Genomic DNA, 19505 nt, shown 5'->3' on the forward strand with positions numbered 1-19505 from the left:
TTCCTTACAGTCCACCTGGGGATTATTTCAGCTCTAGCACATGTTTCTCATTACAGCTGCCACAGGGATGATGAACCATTGATACCATATTAGTGTTTTGAATGTTTTCCCATCGATTATCAGGATAAGTTTGATTACATCCAAATCCAGCCAAGTCTTAATACATATAATACAATTTGGATCAGAAGAAGGACAACAAGAATTCGTCACTGTCTACCTTATGCAGTGTTTTTTGTTTTGTTTTTTGTTTCAGTTTCTTTATTCTCTAACTTAGTGCTAACCTTTTGTGTCTCGTTCTGAAGAATCAGAGTCAGGGAGAGACTGGCTCGCGATGAGCCCTCACACCAGAATGCAGAGCTCGGTTCAGCATCAGAATTCCCAGTGTACCACAGTCATACACAGATTTCCACTACCCACCAGGAACATCCAAAATCCCACTTCCCATACCGTCCATCCCAGCTGCACCATTCCCGTGCTGGGCAAGCTGAGCACCAGGACCCTGGATGCCATGGCTACCTCTCCATTGGCACGGAGCCTTCTTGCCCCCAGGTTTGGCAAGAAGCTAAAGTGCGAGTGGATGAAACAGGTAGTCAGGCAATGGCAGAGGGGCTTCTGAGGACCAGGAAATCAGTTTTGCCCTCTGAGGTCAGACGGCGAGAGAGAAGTGTTGATGATGTCCACCGTGGAAGATTTAATGATGCAGATCTGAGCCAACACCACCACCAGGGACGTACTGCACCAAACAGAGAGGAAATTCAGGTAGGAGAGCCCAGAGGAAGGCAGGGACGGTGGTCACGGAGGGAGGAGCATACTGAACATTTATCTCGACTTCAAGCAACTGAAGAAATGTATGCGAGAGCCAAGCAGGCCCAGGAGAGGGCACCCAATGGCTGGTATAACCAACATGGAACCAGCCATCTACAATCAAGCATTCAAGGTTCTACTCCAACATCAAGTGGTAGATGGGCTCCAGATCCAACCAAACAAATGAATCGATACTTTTCAGACTCAGGGAAACCTAAAAGCACTCTTGCCCCTGCCAGCCAGGAAGCCATCCACAGCAGAGAGGTTGTCCCTCAGGAGACCAGGGCCACAAGAGACCACTCTCCAGTGGACATGAGAGTTTCTGTAGCCCAATTACGCCACTCCTACCTCAAGAGTGCAACAAGTGCCCAAAAACCTGAACAGTATGTGGTTCCTTAAACCTATCATGCGCCTTATGCTTCTGGAACTAACCTTAACTAATGCTAACATTGCTTTGATTAACCTCTAACCAAGAAGAGACTGCAGTCAATCTGAAATTAACTGTTTGTTGTTCTAACTGCAATAATTCTAACTACTGATGGGATCTTTATTCGTTTGTCAATAACATCTCTTCTCAGCCTTGCATTAATTTCATTTTTGTTTTCTTGGAGCCAGAAAGAGGAGTGTCCTGTTAGTCCTTTAGCCTGTGTCTGTTAAACTTTCTGCCTTTTTATGGATGTCTTGATACTGCATTGGTTTGATTTTTTTTTTTTCTTTCTTCTCTTTTCCTTCCTCCAATGCGGTTCTTTGCTTACTCCATCCTGTTATGGTAGGGCAGAGCGCTTTCCTGTGTCTACTGAGGTGCCCTGGAGAAGTGAGCGAGGTGGCGGCAGAGCTTCCTGTCGCCCTCGGCGATACATATCGCCCAGTGAGCGAGAGACTAGAAAGACTTCTGAGAGGTTTAGAACTCAGCCGGTTACCTTAGCTGAGTGGCAGGAGTCTGATAGGTGGGGTAGATGAAAGAACTGATCATGCATGAGGAATAATCTTGCACTAAAATGTGATTTGTACAACTTGCTTCTATTATATTGAGTGGTGTGTTCTGTAAGAAGCAGATTGGCTTGTGTTTTTAGCAGTTAGTTCACAATAATAATAATATTCCTCACCACGTTCACACAGCAAGCACGTTACTAAATGAAGTACACATGCACTGATCAATATAATACTTTGTTTCAGCACATAATCCAATGTGGTTTGTAAAGTAAAAGGGATATTGTGATACTGTAGTGTGTTTTATTTCTGGATTTTGGTTTATAATTGAGTGTGATTTGCTTAACAACTATTTCTGCTGCTTTTAATCTACCTCTCCTACCCCGTCCCTCTCGGTCAGTATAAAGCTTGCCGATTGCTCACTTGACCACTGATATTGTTGCTGTTCAGGTTTCTGTCCTCTTGCCTCTTACTGATTAACTGTTTAGCTTGCTATGCTTAGTCGATTTGATCTTTTGGGCTTTTGCTCTCCTAAGATAGTGTTTTTGTACTTTCCACAGGTCTTGCCCAATCCCAGAACCACAAATCACTGAAGGTAATTTACCGTTGGTTTTAATTAAACTGGAATAACTGTTTTGTTTTTCTCTGTTTGCACAGCAGATCTGTTCTTGCAGTTTCCTTCTAAGAACAAGTATTTAAATGCATTTTTAAGACTTGTTAACAGTGAGAACAAACTTGGGCGGAATAGTGATTCAGACAGAATGACGTTACCTAATTACAGGCCGTCTGAAGGCATGAAATTGTGCTTTTTATTTCAAATCTGCTTGCACATTGATGGGACTCGCAGTAGCATGACCTCGACTTACAGCTGTTTTCTGAATAAGGAATAGACTGAAGCCATCAAGCGATCTCTGAAATGGCACAAAGTCATGTTTTAAATGCTGATATTGTGGTGTAGAGATGGACAAGAAAGCAAAAGAGCTTGGATGGATGTTGGGCAGCTGTAGGATCATGCTAGGTGTTCTCACATTCTCATACATGCTAATAGTGCTCTTGCTGTGTTTAATAGAGTCACTATTGATCAAGAGTTCTGTTTTAATTCCAACCCCCTTGAATTGTTGGATGGAGGAATGAATGAACGAATAAGGGTGAAGTGAAAATAATTATTTTAAAAAGGTTTCAAATATTCACCAGTTCTCTCAGAGAGACGAATATTAAATTATTCATTTGCCATTGGTCTCTCTGTGGTTAAAGGCTCTGGGTTACTGATCAGAAGGTCAGGAGTTCAAATCCCAGCATTGTCAAGCTACCACTGTTGGGCCCTTGGGCAAGGCCCTTAACCCTCAATTGCTCAGTTGTATAAATGAGATAAATGTAAGTCACTCTGGATAAGGGTGTCTGCCAAATGCCATAAATGTGAATGAATTGCAGCACACAAGCTGACGCCCCTAGCTGAATCACTGGAGCTGAACAAATGTTCCTACCCAGAGCTCGAAGGCTGTGTCAGATAACCATTCTTTACAGATGATGTCACAACTACAGTATCATCACACCTGCTGGCCTGAGATCTTGTCCAAATTAAGTTGCAGTAGCCTGCAGCCTCGCAACAGCTGGTTTTGGCCAGTGACCTAATTAGAAGGCCTCCAGTTGTTGACAACAGAAATAATTGGCCTGTAATTGGTTTGAGAATGGAAAGCTGGAATGTGTTTCTCTGTGCCTGAAATCTTTTCACCATGTGTGCTGCACTTTTTGTGTTGCCTCTGTTAGGTATTTGCTTTGAAAAGGCTGTTCTCACGAATATTCTTTCCAACTTGATTTCTCTCTTTCTTTCTCTTTTTTTTTTTTTTCTTTTGGTCATTCTCTCTCTCTCTTCCCAGCAGATGAGGAGAAGTTGGATGAGAGAGCAAAGATGAGTGTTGCTGCCAAACGCTCTCTCTTCAGGGTATGTGTGTGTCTGCCTGTTTCTGTGTTGGTATGCTCAAAAGTATGTACGCTTTTTCTGTCGCACGAATCAGACTTGCAGCTGTGCACAAAATCACCAATGCTGTTATTTTTTTTTTTTTTTTTTTTTTTTTTTTTTTTTAATAAAATGTATGAGTTGTTTTATGAGCAGTGGGAAGATATTTCTTCCATTTTCATGTGGAACTTTTGCTGTGCTTCAGGAGTTGGAGAAAAGTGTGGAGAGTGCAGCTTTGAAGGCACAAAACCAAAATGCTGCTTTAGCACGTAGATTGAGAAGAGGTCAGGACCGCTACCGTACCCAGCCGATCACATCAGAGGAAGTCGTCATTGCTGCCACGTAAGAGCACAAACATGAGGACACACCCTTCGTTTTATGCATGTTTGTCTGTCTGTGTGTCCCTCATGTAAGACCTTTTACAGAAACAACTGTGTAATCAACTAAGAGTGAGCAGTATGGCAAAAATATTCTGATTATGTCACAATATAATATTACACTAAGATAACAATATTTAAGGTTGCAAACACAGAGCCAGGGAATCCGTAATGGAGCACAGTGGTACTTTTTGTTTACCATGCACAAAAATACATGATTTAACATGGAAAAAACAAGAAAATTAATATTTCATTCAAAAATGTCTGATCAGCTTGATACTGTAAATAAAAGACCATTTTCTTGGTTATTATTATTATTTTTTAATTTAATAAGTACTACTGATGCTTAGGGCTTCAGTTAATATTCACATTAAGATCAGAATGGGGGAAAGAACGTGATCTCTGTGACTTTGTGGCATGGTTGTTGGTGCCCGATGGGCTGGTTTGGGTATTTCAGTATTTCTCCTGGGATTCATATGTACTATAGTCTCTAGAATATTCTTTTAAAAAAAAAAAAAACCTCCAGTAAGCAGCAGTTCTGCGAGTGGAAACACCTTGTTAGTGAGAGGTGCGAGGAGAATGGCCAGACTAGTTTGAGCTGACGAGAAGGATATAGTAACCCGGGTAACCACTCTTTCCAACCGTTGTGAATAGAAAAGCATCTCCGCATGCACAACACGTCGAACCTTGAGGTGGATGGACTGCAACAGCAGAAGACCACATCAGGTTCCACTCCTGTCAGCCAAGACAGAAATCTGAGGCTACAGTGGGCACTGGCTCACCCAAACTGGACAGTTGAAGATTGGAAAAAGACCAGGCAAGGTTTTTCCAGTGCTCCCAGGAGATCAGCAGTTTCTGAAATACTCAGAACATTCATGGCACGGACAAATTACTGAGCTCACATTTTTTTTCCTCATACTGATGCTTCATGTGAACATTAACTGAAGCTCCTGTATCTACATGTTTGTTTGTTTTTTATGCATTGTACTAATGCCACGTGATTGGCTGATAATTTAATTGCTTGAATGAGCAGGGGTATAGTTGTTTGTATTAAACGGCATACAATGCAAATTACTTTTTTTAATTATGGTTTCCTTATCAGTATGTTAGTCCTAAACGTTTGAGTTTAGAATGTCTGTTTGTTTTTTTTGTTTTTTTTATTATTATTTTTTTTTTTTACAATGGCCTTCTTACTCAGTTGTAATCTTAAGCATTATTTGAGCGGACTTAGTTTTACCAGGTAGCTATTTTATTGTTATAACTTTCACCTTACACAGACCTGTACGTCTGTGCTGTGACATTGTTTCGGACTGTCTGTGGTCATTTGGGCAAACCTATCAGTTATTTAATAAGTCTTTTTTCTGATCTCTCTCTCTCTCTCTCTCTCTCTCTCTCTCTCTCTCTCTCTCTCTCTCTCTCTCTCTCTGTCTCTGTCTCTGTCTCTCACCTCCTCTTTCTATATTTCTTCACTCCTTTTTCCTCTTGTCCTGTGAAGTTCCCCTGGTCCCTTGTCACAGACTGTGTCTGTTCAGTCTTCAGTAACACGTGTTCCTAGTCCCACTGTAGTCAGCAGCACAGTCACCCAACACAGGTACTCGGACGTCTCTCTCGGACTTGTGCACCTACACACATGAGCATGTGTGAATGTGTGTGTAGAAGAGGCATGGTCACGCTAATGGATACTAATATGTCTAAATGTCATCACATTTTAAGCATGTAGATCGCACACTAGTTAACCCACATGCTCTGTAACGTGAACTAGACAACCTTGAGGTCTGAATGTAGCAAAAGGTCTGTTGAGTAATGTGTTATTTTTACCTACTGTACACCGTATGACCTGTGTAGGTGCAGTGCTCCCTCATGTGGATTAAACAAGTAGCGTCACATTTTTAAGTTGTTTGTCTTCAAAAAGTACCAGGAGCCTCATTTAGAGTGCTGTGAGAAAGTATGATTTCCTGATTTCTTGTGTTTTTGTATCTCTCATTCTAAATTGTTTCAGAAATTAAAGCAAAATCTGAGATGAATCAAAGGCAACCTGAGTAAACACAAAATACAGTTTTTAAATTAAAAAGTTATTTATTGAAGCAAAAAATGTATCTAATGCCAGCTGGGCCTCTGTAAAAATGTATTTGAAGCCATAGTTGCCAAATCTATGAAACTGCATTCATAATGGGGTTCAGCTAGCCTAGAAGCAACCAGGCCTGATTACTGCCAGCCCTGTCCAATCAAATCAACACTTAAATAGAACTTTTTCAACAGCATGAAGTAACACACTATGCCAAAATTGAAAGAAATTCCAGAAGTTGTTAGGAAGAAGGAGATTGAAATAAATCAGTCTGGGAAGGGTTACAAAGCTATTTCAAAGGTTCTGGGACTCCAAAGAACCACAGGGAGAGCCATTATCTCCAAATGGAAGAACTCTGCACAGTAGGGAACCTTCCCAGAAGTGGCTGACCTTCCAAAATTCCTCCAAGAGCACAGCATCTACACATCCAGGAAGTCACAAAAGAGCCAAGGACGGTATCAAAGGACCTACAGGCCTCTCTTGCACCAATAAAGGTCACTGTTCATGACTCCACTATCAGAAAGACACTGGGCAAAAATGGCGTCCATGGAAGAGTGGCGAGTTGAAACCCACTGCTAACCCAGAAGAACATTAAGGCTCGTCTGAATTTTGCCAAAACACCCCTTGATGATCCTCAAACCTTTTGGGAGGATGTTCTGTGGATTGATGAGTTGAAATGGAACCGTTTGGAAGACAGGCGTTTTATCTGAACTAAACCAAACACTGAATTCCACAAAAAGAACATCATACCTACAGTCAAGGATGGTGGTGGGAGTGTGATGGTGTGGAAGTGTGATGGTGTGGGGATGTTTTGCTGCTTCAGGGCCTGCGCAACTTGCAGTAATTGAGGGGAAACAGGAATTCTGCTCTCTACCAGAAAATCCTAAAGGAGAACACCTGTCCTTCAGTCCGTAAGATGAAAGTCAAGCGCAACTGGATTATGCAGCAAGACAACGATCCTAAATCCTAGTCCTAGAAGTAAGTGAAAGACTGCTCTCCAGTTATCAGAAGTGTTGGTTGCAGTTATTGCTGCCAAAGCTGGCACAACCAGATTGAATTTAAGGGGACAATTAGTTTTTCACATTGGTGAGAATTTAATTTAATTTTTATTTTATTTATTTATTTTTGTTGGGGATGGGAGCAAATACTTTTTCACAGCACTGTATAAAGTAATGCCTGGAATCCGCAATTATTATGGATGTGCTTACTTTTAAATTTAAAAAGTCTTATCAATTTATTAAAGATTTATAACAAATCCCATGTGCATAATATTGCTTCTGGCAAAAGCAATATTGAAGGCTGGTTCTTTAATTTTTCAAGGGTTTTTTTTCTGCATGGTATTTTTTGCATAATGCACCATTAACTAAATGTCTGAGTAACTAAAGTAATTCCTCACTAGCTTATTTATTTATCATCTTAGATATTGTGAATATAATATTCAGTACAAACCCTTTGTTTTATTCTATTTTTATGACAGAAAAATGAGCATATCAGTTTCAAGTTTCTGATTTGTCACTTAATCCTAAGATTCATTTATCTTCAGTAATTGTTTTATGTATGCTTTATGTTCGTGTTGCCCAAAACCATGGAATTGAGAGTCAGACTTTATCACAAGAACATTTTATAAAAGAGACCCCTGGTGTGTTTGTCTTAACATCCCAAACAGCTCATTTGACCATCTAAAAGTTTAGCAAAATGGTCAATATGTTGTGATCACTTTGTAATAAGCACATCATTTGTGGTATGTGATGGAATGAACACATCCTCAAGATTGGTCACTGTACCGTAAAGATGTCCAAGAGTCTTACTTTGGTAACCACGTACTTCCTCAGTATTACATTGCACCATCCATGGTGGCCTAATTGTTTTGTGCAGCGTTTCCTCTACAGTCGATGCACGCCTTAGTCATGTTCATTCAGAACTAATGCTCTAGACATAGCCTCTACTTTAATCATTTTAACATGTAGCTGACTTTAGGGGGGGCGGAGATGATAAAGTTCATATTTATGAAATATCTAGGTCTTCAGTAATATGCTGTTTTATATCCCCCCCCCCCCCCTTTTTTTTTTTATCTGTGTGTCTTGTTCCCTTTTGCCCTGTCACCTCTCGGTGCTGTAATTCCTTTCTCAGCTCTATGGTGAGGGAGCAGGCACGAGAGGCTCAATTGCTGCAGGAAACAGCAGAGGAGGAAAAGGCTCGTCACATTGAAGAAAGCCAGGAGGAGCCTGACCTGTCCACTCTCAGCCTGGCAGAGAAAATGGCCATCTTCAACAAACTCACACAGCAGTCCAGTGCCAACCCCATCCGCCATAGAGACACACGGACACGGCGCAGTCATGCCCGCTACCAGACCCAGCCTATCATACCCGGAGAGGTGGCGCAGGTGTGGAGACTTTTCACACTTTCACACAATTGGTTCTCTAATAGGTGGAACTAAAAGATGTATAATAAAGAAGTCCAGGTGACCTACACTATCCAGAATTGTTGGCACCCTTCCTGAAAATGAGGGTGACTGTATAGTTATGTTTAACATGCAAAACAAGTACAAAACCCTTGTTTCAGAATTAGTACTCTTGCAGTTAATATCTGGTGAAGCCACCCCTGGAGAGAATAACTGCACTGAGCCTTGTCCTTTTTTTGGTAGATTGTAGAACCATTCCTCCATACAGAACATTTCAAGCTCCATTATATTCCTCAGTGTATATATGCATGTCTATAGCCCCTTTTTGTGTAGTCAACATGATGTCTACATCTTTCAAACCCAGAGATGGTCGTTGCAGAACATTTTCGATTTTGTGTCCCCATAACCATTCATCTGTTGGTCTTTGGATTGGCAGAGCCAGTTTGGAGCTACACTACATAGCCAGAAGTTTGTGGACACCCATTCATCATATCCATATGTGCATTTTGAACATTATATTATAGAGCTAGCCCCCCTGTGCTGTTTTAATAACATTCACTCTTCTGAGAAGGCATTCCACTAGATTTTGGAGTGTGGCCAACACTGATGTTGGGCAAGGAGGCCTGGGGTGCAGCAATTGTTCCAGTTTGAGCTAAAGGTGTTCAGTGGGGTCGAACCATGTCTTTTATGGAGCTTGTTTTGTGCACAGGGGCATTGCTATGCTGGAACATGTTTGGGCCTCTTGGTTCCAGTGAAGGGAAATCGTAATGCTACAGCATACAAATGCATTGTATACAATTGTCTGCTTCCAAATTTGTGGCAACAGTTTAGGGAAGGCCTGCATATTTGTGTGATCAGATGTCCACAAACTTTTGGCTGAATTGTGTAACATTTTCTGGTACTTATGCAATCATTCTTCATGAAAGCCCTAGACCACCAGCTACAATGGAGCATCTCTTAATTTTGCCAGTTTTTCCAGTTATCTGACTTGGCGTGGCTCGTCATGTCAATTGAACATGAAATCAGTCCCAACAGTGGCAAAACCTTTATTTATACTTTTTATTAATTAAAATGTCACTTGACTCTGGGATTATTGTGTACTTGACAGTTAAGTGTTGTAGTGAATAATGAAAATGTGATGTGCTTACTATGCTTTAAAAAAAAAAAAAAAAATCCATCAGTGTGTCGTTTATACCACTGTACTTCCACTACTACTTTCACTCTGCATGCACACAGGTACAGTTGTGCTTGATGGTTCTCTTTGGTGCAGGATGGCTCAGACTCTGATCTTTATGAGGAGGAGATGCGGCACTCAGATGGACTGAGTGATCTGGACCATGTGAGAGAGCTGTGTGGTTCTTCTCATCTGCTTTAGTTTTACTCCGCTTGCAGTAAAACCATAGGCTTGTCCTGTGCTGTTGTGCTTCAGTGTCACTGTATGAATCACTGTCCCACCTTGTGGTGCTAGTTATATGTAATAGATGTAATAGTTGCATAGGTCAGTATGGCACTGCGCATCTTTTTGTAAATTCCTGATGTATGTTATTTTTAGGATCAGTGTTGTGATGAATTGCACTTTGTTTGGAGGAGTCGCTATAAAGTCGTGTGTGTGTGTTGGAATTGTGTTTGCTGGAATGTTTATGTAAATCTGCATTGGTCATTGATAATGGGCTGAATGTCACGCACAAGTCTGTTTTACTGAAGTTTTTTTTTCTTATGGGAAGGTGTTCAGATTTAAAAGGAACTGGTGTCATTGAAAGATTTATTTTTCATATGTATTTAAGTGACAGTCACTTTACTGAAGAACTGTATGAGCATGTCAGGTGCATCTTGCGTTAGTTGTAACTGAACATGTGTGTATTTGTGTTCTTGTGTTAAGACTTGCAGTTCCAAGACTCTTCACTTATGACTCTTTCTTGTCTATTTGCCACCATTATCCTATACCAGACTTCTCAATTCTGCCTATTTTCTATTTGCCTGCAGGTTGGAGGTGGCTCTCATATTACCCCCTCCTCCTCCGCTATAAAATCTACCACGGTTTCTACGGTCCATGCAGGTGACCTCCATCTGGCCCAACCCAGTGTGTCCAACCGCTATGATGAACGAGATGCGCCACCTTGGCACCAATCGCAACCTCTTTCAGCACTCCAGAGCCACAATGGTCCCTCTGAGCTGCCTGGAGCTGAGAGAGAGGAGTCCAGCCTGGGTGTTGGCGTGAGGAAACTGCCCTCTCTGGAGAGAGTGAAGCAGCCAAAAGGAGAGGTAGCGACGTCGTGTGACCTCCAGGAGACTGATGGAAATCAGAGGTCAAGATCAGCTGTGGCAGGTAGGGTTACTTGGTGTATTTTTGTAATTATTATTAGCATTTTTAGGTGAAAAGGAGATGCAGCAACATTGACAAAATGTGAAATCTGTACACAGTGTGGTTTATGTGGTTTAGCAGCATTTTCCTGTGCAGCTTTGAGACGGCAACAGTTATCACTGATTTTTAAAGATTGCATCTGTATAGACTGATGTGCTGAATGCTCTTTCTTTATTCAATTTAATTCAGTTTTATTTGCATAGTGCTTTTAACAATGGCTATTGTCACAAAGCAGCTTTACAGAAATAAATACATCCAGGATCTACATTTTAAATAAATGAATGTATTCCTAATGAGAGCCAGAGGTGACTGTGGCAAGAAAAACTCCCTGAGATGATCTGAGGAAGAAAGCTTGAGAGGAACCAGACTCAAAAGGGAATCCATCTTCATCTGGGTGACTCTGGATAGTGCAATTTTAAATAAATCCCTTATATAACTGTGTACTACATGGTCAAATAGTGCAATTATGTAACCAGGAAATTCATTACAGTTTTCACATGACTGTTTGTTTTGTTGAAGTTATTCACTGTTCACTGATGGAGACTTAAGTGCAAAACTTTGTGGTAATTGCGGTCCTATTGAGCATGCCACTAGCTAGCTAATTCACCATAGTACGTGAAGATTCTCTCACACACTCCTGACATATTCAGTTGCTGTTGATGGAGTTTTGTATGAACTTAGTGCTCTGAACCTTCTTATAGCCTTTGCAGATGAATATTTTGTTTCTCTTTATCCTCATCTTGTGCGTTAAGGTGAAAATTACACCAAAGTATTTCTGAAGTGGTAATCCTGAACCAGAATAAACTCCAAATAATTGGTTTGTTTATGATCCCGATGTCTCGGGTCACTTTTTGCTGAACTGTGTAATTGCAGCTGGCCACCCCTTTATTTTTTTTAAATTTATTTTTATTTTATTTTATTTTATTTTATTTTTTTGGCTCCACTTCCCGTATTCTATTAACATCCAAAAAACAAGCCTGTAGCTGTCTTGGCTACATTAAATAGCCATTAGGTGGGAATGAGCAGGTAAAGGAGTGGATGTACCGTCCCCTGCTATGGACTGGTGTGTTCCAGTGTTCCTTGGACATGCTCTGGATCCATCCTGACCAAGATAAAGTTGATCACAGATGACCGAATGATGAGAATGAAGTATTTGCACTTACAGAACAGAGCAGTGTGGATTGGACTAATCACTGCTTGCACTATGTAGATGTGTTGGTTGCACATCACCTGTGGTGTAACTGTAGGTTAGATTTGCGATTAAACAGATGATGTTGACAAACCGCAGCAGTATTTCTGAACTTACCAACATCATCTAATAAACGTTATTGAAGCGTGGTCATCTGTTTATGAAAGTTTTATGAATGTTAATGACTGGATGGTCTTGGCAAAAACAAGTTGTGAGATGTAGAGGCTAGAGGAAATGACTCTACAACAATTGATGATCCTTTAACCGAATCAGTCCAGTGCTTAAAGTATGATTTGATGCCTGTGTTTGTCACAGAGAAAGAACACACTTCCTGCTGTGTCAGTGCTGTTTCTCACGCAAGCTTGTGGTTCTGCAGATTTCCTGTATCTGAACATGAAGATATCTAACTCTCACACCTACGCTTATTTTATGTAAATTAACTAACACCCTATTACATTTAGTCGGATTGTATGATAATTTCTCAACAATAGAATAGGCCAGGAGAAAGCCACACACCCAATCCTAGTTTGTCTGTCTGGCTGCTCTCCGTCACTGGACTGGGGCTGTCCTAACAGCTTCCTGTATGTGTACGTGTGTGTTTACTGTGCAACAGGTCTTCCTAAGCAGGCTGTTTCAGCGAGAGCTGCAGCAGCGCTGACTGCATCTCAGCGTTTGAACGGGAGCGCGTCTCTCCTGCAGCACACACACGCTCAGCAGCTGCTGGACTCCAGCAGAGAGGTTGTCTCAGAGGACAGGGACAGGACCAGAGAGACAGAACAAGACACTGAAGAGGCAGAAGAGATTTCAGACATCATGTCGGCGAGGCAGATGTCCATCAAAGAGAGGTGAGTTGCTCTCTGAACGCGTGTGCGTGCATTTAAACCTGAACAGCAATGTTGAGTCATCATTCATCTGTATTTTGAATGCAACCTTTAAGTTGGAAAGGAAGAGAATCGTACATATACAAAGCTGAAACACTGGTGTTTAATATTTGTAGATTAGTTTATACGTAATCCTAATACATACAAGTGAAACAATATTATTGTGAATGATGGTGAAGGAAATACAGTTTCAGTCAGTATACTTTAACTTACTTGCACTTAAAATGAGCGTTTGAAATGCATACTAATAAGATGTGACAGAAGCCAGGACACTTTGGACATTTCTATATAAGGCTGTGTCTCAGGAACATGAGTGTTAATCAGTCATAGAGTAATAACTTGACTGTTTACAGGATGTCGAAGCTTCCAGGACATAGTAATCTAAAGCAGCCTGTAGTGACAAACACATCAGTGTCTCACCCTGAGGATATTAGCAAATAGTGTAGGTTAATGTGTGTGTATTTGAGTGTGACTGAAAGATGTGGTTTTGAGTCAAACAGGAGAAAGTGTTACAGACCTTAACACTCTAGAGAGAAATTAAGCCATCAAAAATATTGAGAGAGGGGGGAATAAAAGCAAATACTGTGGTTTCATGTTTTTTTGTATAAAGTGTGTGTAATCCACCAGAAACGTAACCTAAGAAAAGGTAAACAAAAGTGGCTTGCTTTAATTCATTATAATCTCACAGCTTCAGTTTATGAAAATGACAAACCAATAAATAGAAAAATGCTTCTTCACATACTTTTGGAAAAAGTGAGATGTCTGAGCTCTCAGCTCCATTATTCAAGGGCTACGCAATAAATTGTTTGTTAATCGTTATCATAATAATGGCTTTTGCAGTACTGATATTGCAGCAACATGCAAAACGCACATGAAAACTTGTATAGCAAAACCCCAGTGTTTTTGCTGTGAGCTTTCCAGCTGTCCGAGGTTCAAGAGAAGTTTTGTTCTGGCTGACATTGGTGTCCTCCAGGAAAGCAGCTGATTTTGGAATGAATTAATTTCACTAAATATTGGCGATGTACAATCACATTGTTTCAATCACATGCTGCTTTTTTTTGTGTTTATTGTGCAACAGTAGTGATGGGCTGATGGTGGTTGTGATGCCTCCAAAGAGTAACCAAGTACATGTGGTGGTTGATGTAATGCATTATGAAGATTATAATAATGAAGTACATGATGTTTTTTTAAGATTACACTTTGATGTATATGTGATAGAAATGGTATGAAATTGTTTGTGTGATATTGTGTGTCTGTGTAAAGGATGGGCAATATAAGATTAACAGACAAACACAAACATTAGTCACCTAATACCTGCTTATGGTGCCAATCACCTCATCTTGGGTACTTATTTTGGTGTTTCAGCTGCTGTTGTAAATAATCTCAGGACAGTTAAAATGCCCCAGCGTCCAATCATGTTCATTGAACAAGTCAGTAGGCAGTGGTGGCTCAGTGGTTAAAGGTTCTGGGTTGCTGATCAGAAGGTCAGGAGTTCAAGCCCCAGTACTGCCAAGCTACCACTGTTGGGCCCTTGAACAGGGCCTTTAACCCTCAATTGCTCAGTTGTATAAATGAGATAAATGTAAGTCGCTCTGGATAAGGGTGTCTGCTAAATGCAGTTAATGTAAATGTAACGTAACAAGTCACACAGATTTTTGGTCCTACAGTATACATCCTACAGTTGTGGATGAGGAACGTGGGAGTGTCAGTATTGTGTTCTGCTTGGACCTGACTCATAAAAAAAGCCCACGTCAGCGTCTGGCCAACTACTGACTGAACTGTTTTGAAATGAAATCGCGTTTGTCCAGTTGCAGCATGTGTCAGTGCTGTTCTACTGAAGTGTTTGTTATTGTGCTGGTTTTGAATCCGTCTGATGTGTGTTTGTGTGTGAGCAGGCTGGCTCTGCTGAGGAAGAGCGGTGAGGAAGACTGGAGGAACAGGATCAATAAGAAGCAGGATGTTGTCAAAGTGGCCATTTCAGAGAAACATGCTCAGCTGTGGGAGGTGGAGCAGACCTTTAAGAAGAAGGTAAACCTGGGCCCTTTAACCTTTTACTTCTAACTTTGACAAACGGTCAAAGGTTTGTGTAAATGAACAATTGTATATTCCCCTGAAGTGTAATTGATGTCATATTCTGCAAAATAATTACATTTGTTAATTAATTAATAGAATTAAATTCATTGCATGTCAGTTAACCATCTATTTCCCAGTTCAACCATCCTTTCCCAAAAAGATTTTTCTATTTTATTTAGCTTTATATCAGTTTCTGCACAGATGCACAGTCCTCTTCTTTTTTTCTTGTTTTTTTTTTTTTTTTTTTTTAAAAATACAATTTTTACTGTTCCTTTTACCCTGTTTGCCCCCCCCCCATTAATGCCTTAAAGGACATGGTTCATAAAGACCTAAAAGGCATTATTTACATTACTAGCTTATCTCTGTTTGAGCTTTTTAATAAAGTTCCTTCACTAGTAACTTAATCCTTGCCCCCCCCCCCCCCCCCCCCCATTCTTTTCTGCCCTGGTGCATGATTGTTTTCTCATGTATAATGTAGATTTTTTTCATATTTACTGAAGGATATCCTTGTGGGATTTATAGACCACTGGGCGTGTTTTCCTTTGGACATTCAATTCTTTAGTTTAGTTCATCAGCATGCATTTTTTTTAAAACATTAATGATTCCAGCAGGGTCCGAAGACAAAAAATATAATTATCCTCCATTTTGCTTTTTTTCAAAAAACTAAGGTGGTTAGCCTGTAATGTTCGTCAAAAACTAAACTTCCCTCACTGTTGAATTTTTCCTCGTTACATACTTGTGCTCTTTTGTAAATGTATAACTTTATTTATTTCTCATAATATACATTTCATTTACTATGACCATGGCTTCAGTTATCATACACTCTTAGGAAAAAAAAAAAAGGGTTCTTCAAAGGTTCTTTGAGGGTTCATTCGATAAACAAACATTCTTGGCTTCAAAAAGGTTATAGATAGAACCTTTAAGGGTTCCCCCAGAGGGACAAGTGAAGAACCATTCTGAGTTTTGTAAGAGTGTATTGTCACTTTCTCCAGGACAATGGAATGATAGACGAGTTTGCAGTCTCTGATCAGCTCTGGGTAAGACTGATCACTGGCATGATTTTTAGTGCCTGTGTCTGGTGGAGAGGAAATGGTGTGGTGATGGGTGTGCTGTGCTGATATTTTTACACTGCTCTTATGGTGACCCCTTTGCATAGCTTGTGGTGGTGGATTTACTGGTGTTTCTAACTGTGCTACCATGATGACAACGCTGTATGAATTTTCCTCTTGGTCTGATTAATGGAGCTGCTGTTTTATTATTCTACTGGTCTTGCACCATTGTGTGTCTATTTTTAAAGGTTGTGTTGGATTAACACAACCTTTGGTTTATATGTGGTTTTTTAGTTTGTGGGATGCAGGAATTGGAGGTCCTACTTACTAACTGCAACTGCTAGAAATAAGTAATAATAAAACAACTTTAAAATAAATAAATATTTGCTATTATTTGCGGTTGATGCAGCTCTGCGTCGTTGAAGCTTACATCTTGCGCAGATCGCGTCATAGCAACGTTACCTTACTCCAGTTTAGGGCGAGATTATGTTGCATCCGCTTTGTATTTGTAGTCTGTGCTTTTCTTTATTTGCTGAAGATGTGCAAAGTTCATTAGAAATCCTGTTTCTAAAAAGGTGCATGGTAGAAATATTTAGGCTGACCTTTAACATGTACAAATGTAGTCCTATTTGCCTTTTTTTAAAATTAGGCAAAAACATGTTTTGTTCTTTTTGTCCCATTGAGTGTCACTGTACAGTCATCTCTCTCTCTCTTGCAGTTTCAATCATCTATGCACTATGTAATATATACTGTATATACATTATACAGTAGATGTACTGTATAGATATAATTTAGATGATTAGTTTTGTAATGTCATGTGTGAAGCATTGTTCAGGGAAGTTTCTTTCTTAAACAAAAACATATGTACAATCAGTGTGCGTAATTTTACTTGTGTACAGTAGTAATCCAAGTCTTAGCTTGTCTTTATTATGACACGTCAAGAGAATTATGGCAACAGAAAAGGCTATATTATATATTATACTGTATAAGCACATGACATTTGACTGTAGCGCTTACAGGCATGGAGTTTATACAAATAGTTAAATTGTTTGGACTGATCATGCGTCTTAGGTCCTGCATCCCTGTTAATACGTACAGCATGTATATAAATAGGCTTTTTATTAGAACTGTTCTCTGCTGTCTTCCCTTTTCCTCCTATCCTCTTTTACATTTCTCCCTTCTGTTATTTGTCTTGTCGCTTCCTTCAATTTTTCCTGCCTGGTGTAGGAGCCTGTCTTTTCTTCCACTTTTTCCTCTGTGCCTCTGAGTGCCTCTGAGTCTCTGGATCCCATCGAACCCCTTTCCCAGGTGAGCGAGAGAACAAACAATCTCCTGCTCAGCTGGACCATTGACGCACTGCAAACGTAGCTCTCTTGACATTAATGTCGTTGTCTCTTTCCTGTGTAAGCAGTACAGGCAATAAATATTACATGTGTATGGACTGTGATGCACATCAGACCCCATGCCCTCCATCCCTCCCTCCTACAGCTGTCTCTTCAAACTAACACTTTTCTCTCTTATTGTAGCATAAAATAAAATCATAGACTCCATTGTTCATTTATTTTTTTAAACACAGCTCTAGTCACGAACAGCTCTACTCACATGTGCTTCCTCTCCTGAACTTTGCCACGCACTCCTCCACTCCTTCATGAACATGCTTTGTCTTTCTTCATCTAATTGCATGCGCATTTCATTCCAGAGCAAGGTTTTGGTTCTATAGCAGTAATTAGAGTCTGATTTAAATTTGCTGCTGCTGCTGTGTGAGGTTATTTGCAGAACTTTTCTAGTTTTAACTCATTTAACTAAAACACCTACTGATATAGGGCACATTGTTCCAACTAGTTTTCTTCTTTATCCACTGCCAACAAAGCTCTTCTCATCCCGTCTCGTCTTTTCTAGTCCAGTCTGGTCTATTTTGCTCTATTCTATTTCATTCTCATCTATTTTATTATTTAATTCTATTCTATTTTGTTTTGTTCCATTTTATTGTGGTCTATTTCACAATGTGTCATTAAATTTTGTATTCTATTCCATTTTGTTCTTTCTTTTTCCCCCTGTTTTGTGGTGTTATGCAATTTCCTTTTTTATTCTATTATGTTCCTTTTATTGTGTTTTATCCTCTTATGTTCTATTGATTTCTCTTCTATATCGTTCTGTTATGTTTAAATCTGTTTTATTTTATTTCCTTTGTTTCTGTTCCGTGTTCTTACTTCAGTCAGGGTATTTAAGATACATATGTACTAGTGGCAGTGCATATGCAAGTGTGATTGTGTTTCTTGTTGCTGAAGTTAGCTGTAGATGTTTGATGCTGTTGAGATGTTTAAATAAACTGTCAGTGTTGCCTTTGCTATAATTAGGAACGTCTCTGGTCTAGGCCGCATCCTTTCATCCTGTCATCTTCTCTTTCCACTCTTTCCTCTCCCCTCTATCTTTTCCTCCCCTTCCCTCCCATCCTTATGTGAAGACGCAACCCTTGCTTATGCAGGCAGATGAACGTCACCCCTGGAGACGCAAGGTTATCTCACGCATACACATGCGTGCCCACACACACAATAGTTCTGCACTTCATCACATTTCAAAATGATGCTACACTCGTACTCATTTATAGCTGTTTCTTTTGTTATTCTCTGCACTTCTCTCTGTAAATGTATTGCATCTATAGATTGGTTAAAATGCTGTAGTAGAATAGTGGATTGGAATTGCACATGGCCACATGGTTACAGGCCCTATGTTTGAGAATTTATCAGGACAGAAATTCAAGGAACCATAGATGTGGTGTTAATATAGAATTTCATTCCAGTGGCTTTTACTTATAAGTATTACTTTGATATGTGAATTATTATTATAGCACTTTAAAGAGAAATTCCGCTTGGCTGAAATTGAATTAGTATTTCAGTTTGTGTGTGTTGCTATTTAATTAGTGTTTTGTCCTCTCTGTTTTTGCAGAGGATAGGGGATGAGGTAGTGGAGAGCCAGCAACTCGAGCGTATAGAGATGTCCATCCAAGAACGGAAGCAGCTCATCACAGCTCAGGAGGATGCCTGGAAGGTCAAAGGTCGTGGAGCTTTCAATGACTCCACGCAGTTTACCGTGGCTGGTCGTATGGTCAAGAAAGGTCAGTGAGTGCCTCATTTTAATTTATTCACACACAAACATTATTTTATATAATCACAAAGATTTTTGTCTATCATGTGTCTTTTATGAGTCATAGTTGTGTGAGGTTCTCCTCTAAAACAAGAAACTTATTCATCATTAAGGTTATGTACAAAAGAAATTCACTTATCACAATGATACAGTTCTAAATCTTCCCGTGCTTAAAGGATTTGTGCAAGAGAAAAGGGTGTATGATGTTATTATATAAGATGTTGTATTTGACTATAGCACTTTTAAGGCACGGAGTAAGGTCACAGATAAATT

The 19505-nt window shown here is 40.0% G+C and overlaps 1 protein-coding gene across 18 annotated transcripts in view; it reads left to right on the forward strand.

Moving 5' to 3' along the window:
* svila (supervillin a) overlaps positions 1-19505 on the forward strand; it is an 81425-nt gene that overhangs the window by 46281 nt on the left and 15639 nt on the right. For 5 of the 18 annotated variants that reach the window (XM_047159278.2, XM_047159279.2, XM_047159266.2 and 2 more), the window contains 15 exons: positions 303-1187; positions 1578-1751; positions 2295-2329; positions 3612-3676; positions 3897-4033; positions 5564-5659; positions 8264-8516; positions 9805-9873; positions 10518-10860; positions 12699-12930; positions 14862-14994; positions 16032-16076; positions 17316-17396; positions 18553-18603; positions 19035-19203. In XM_047159278.2, the coding sequence (XP_047015234.2) occupies positions 303-1187; positions 1578-1751; positions 2295-2329; positions 3612-3676; positions 3897-4033; positions 5564-5659; positions 8264-8516; positions 9805-9873; positions 10518-10860; positions 12699-12930; positions 14862-14994; positions 16032-16076; positions 17316-17396; positions 18553-18603; positions 19035-19203 (2768 nt within the window). The remainder of the gene's footprint in view (positions 1-302; positions 1188-1577; positions 1752-2294; positions 2330-3611; positions 3677-3896; positions 4034-5563; positions 5660-8263; positions 8517-9804; positions 9874-10517; positions 10861-12698; positions 12931-14861; positions 14995-16031; positions 16077-17315; positions 17397-18552; positions 18604-19034; positions 19204-19505) is intronic. The other 13 variants (XM_047159277.2, XM_053684894.1, XM_047159267.2 and 10 more) reach the window with 12 other exon arrangements.

The sequence above is a fragment of the Ictalurus punctatus genome, chromosome 13 (genome assembly GCF_001660625.3).
Source record: "Ictalurus punctatus breed USDA103 chromosome 13, Coco_2.0, whole genome shotgun sequence".
NCBI lineage: Eukaryota > Metazoa > Chordata > Actinopteri > Siluriformes > Ictaluridae > Ictalurus > Ictalurus punctatus.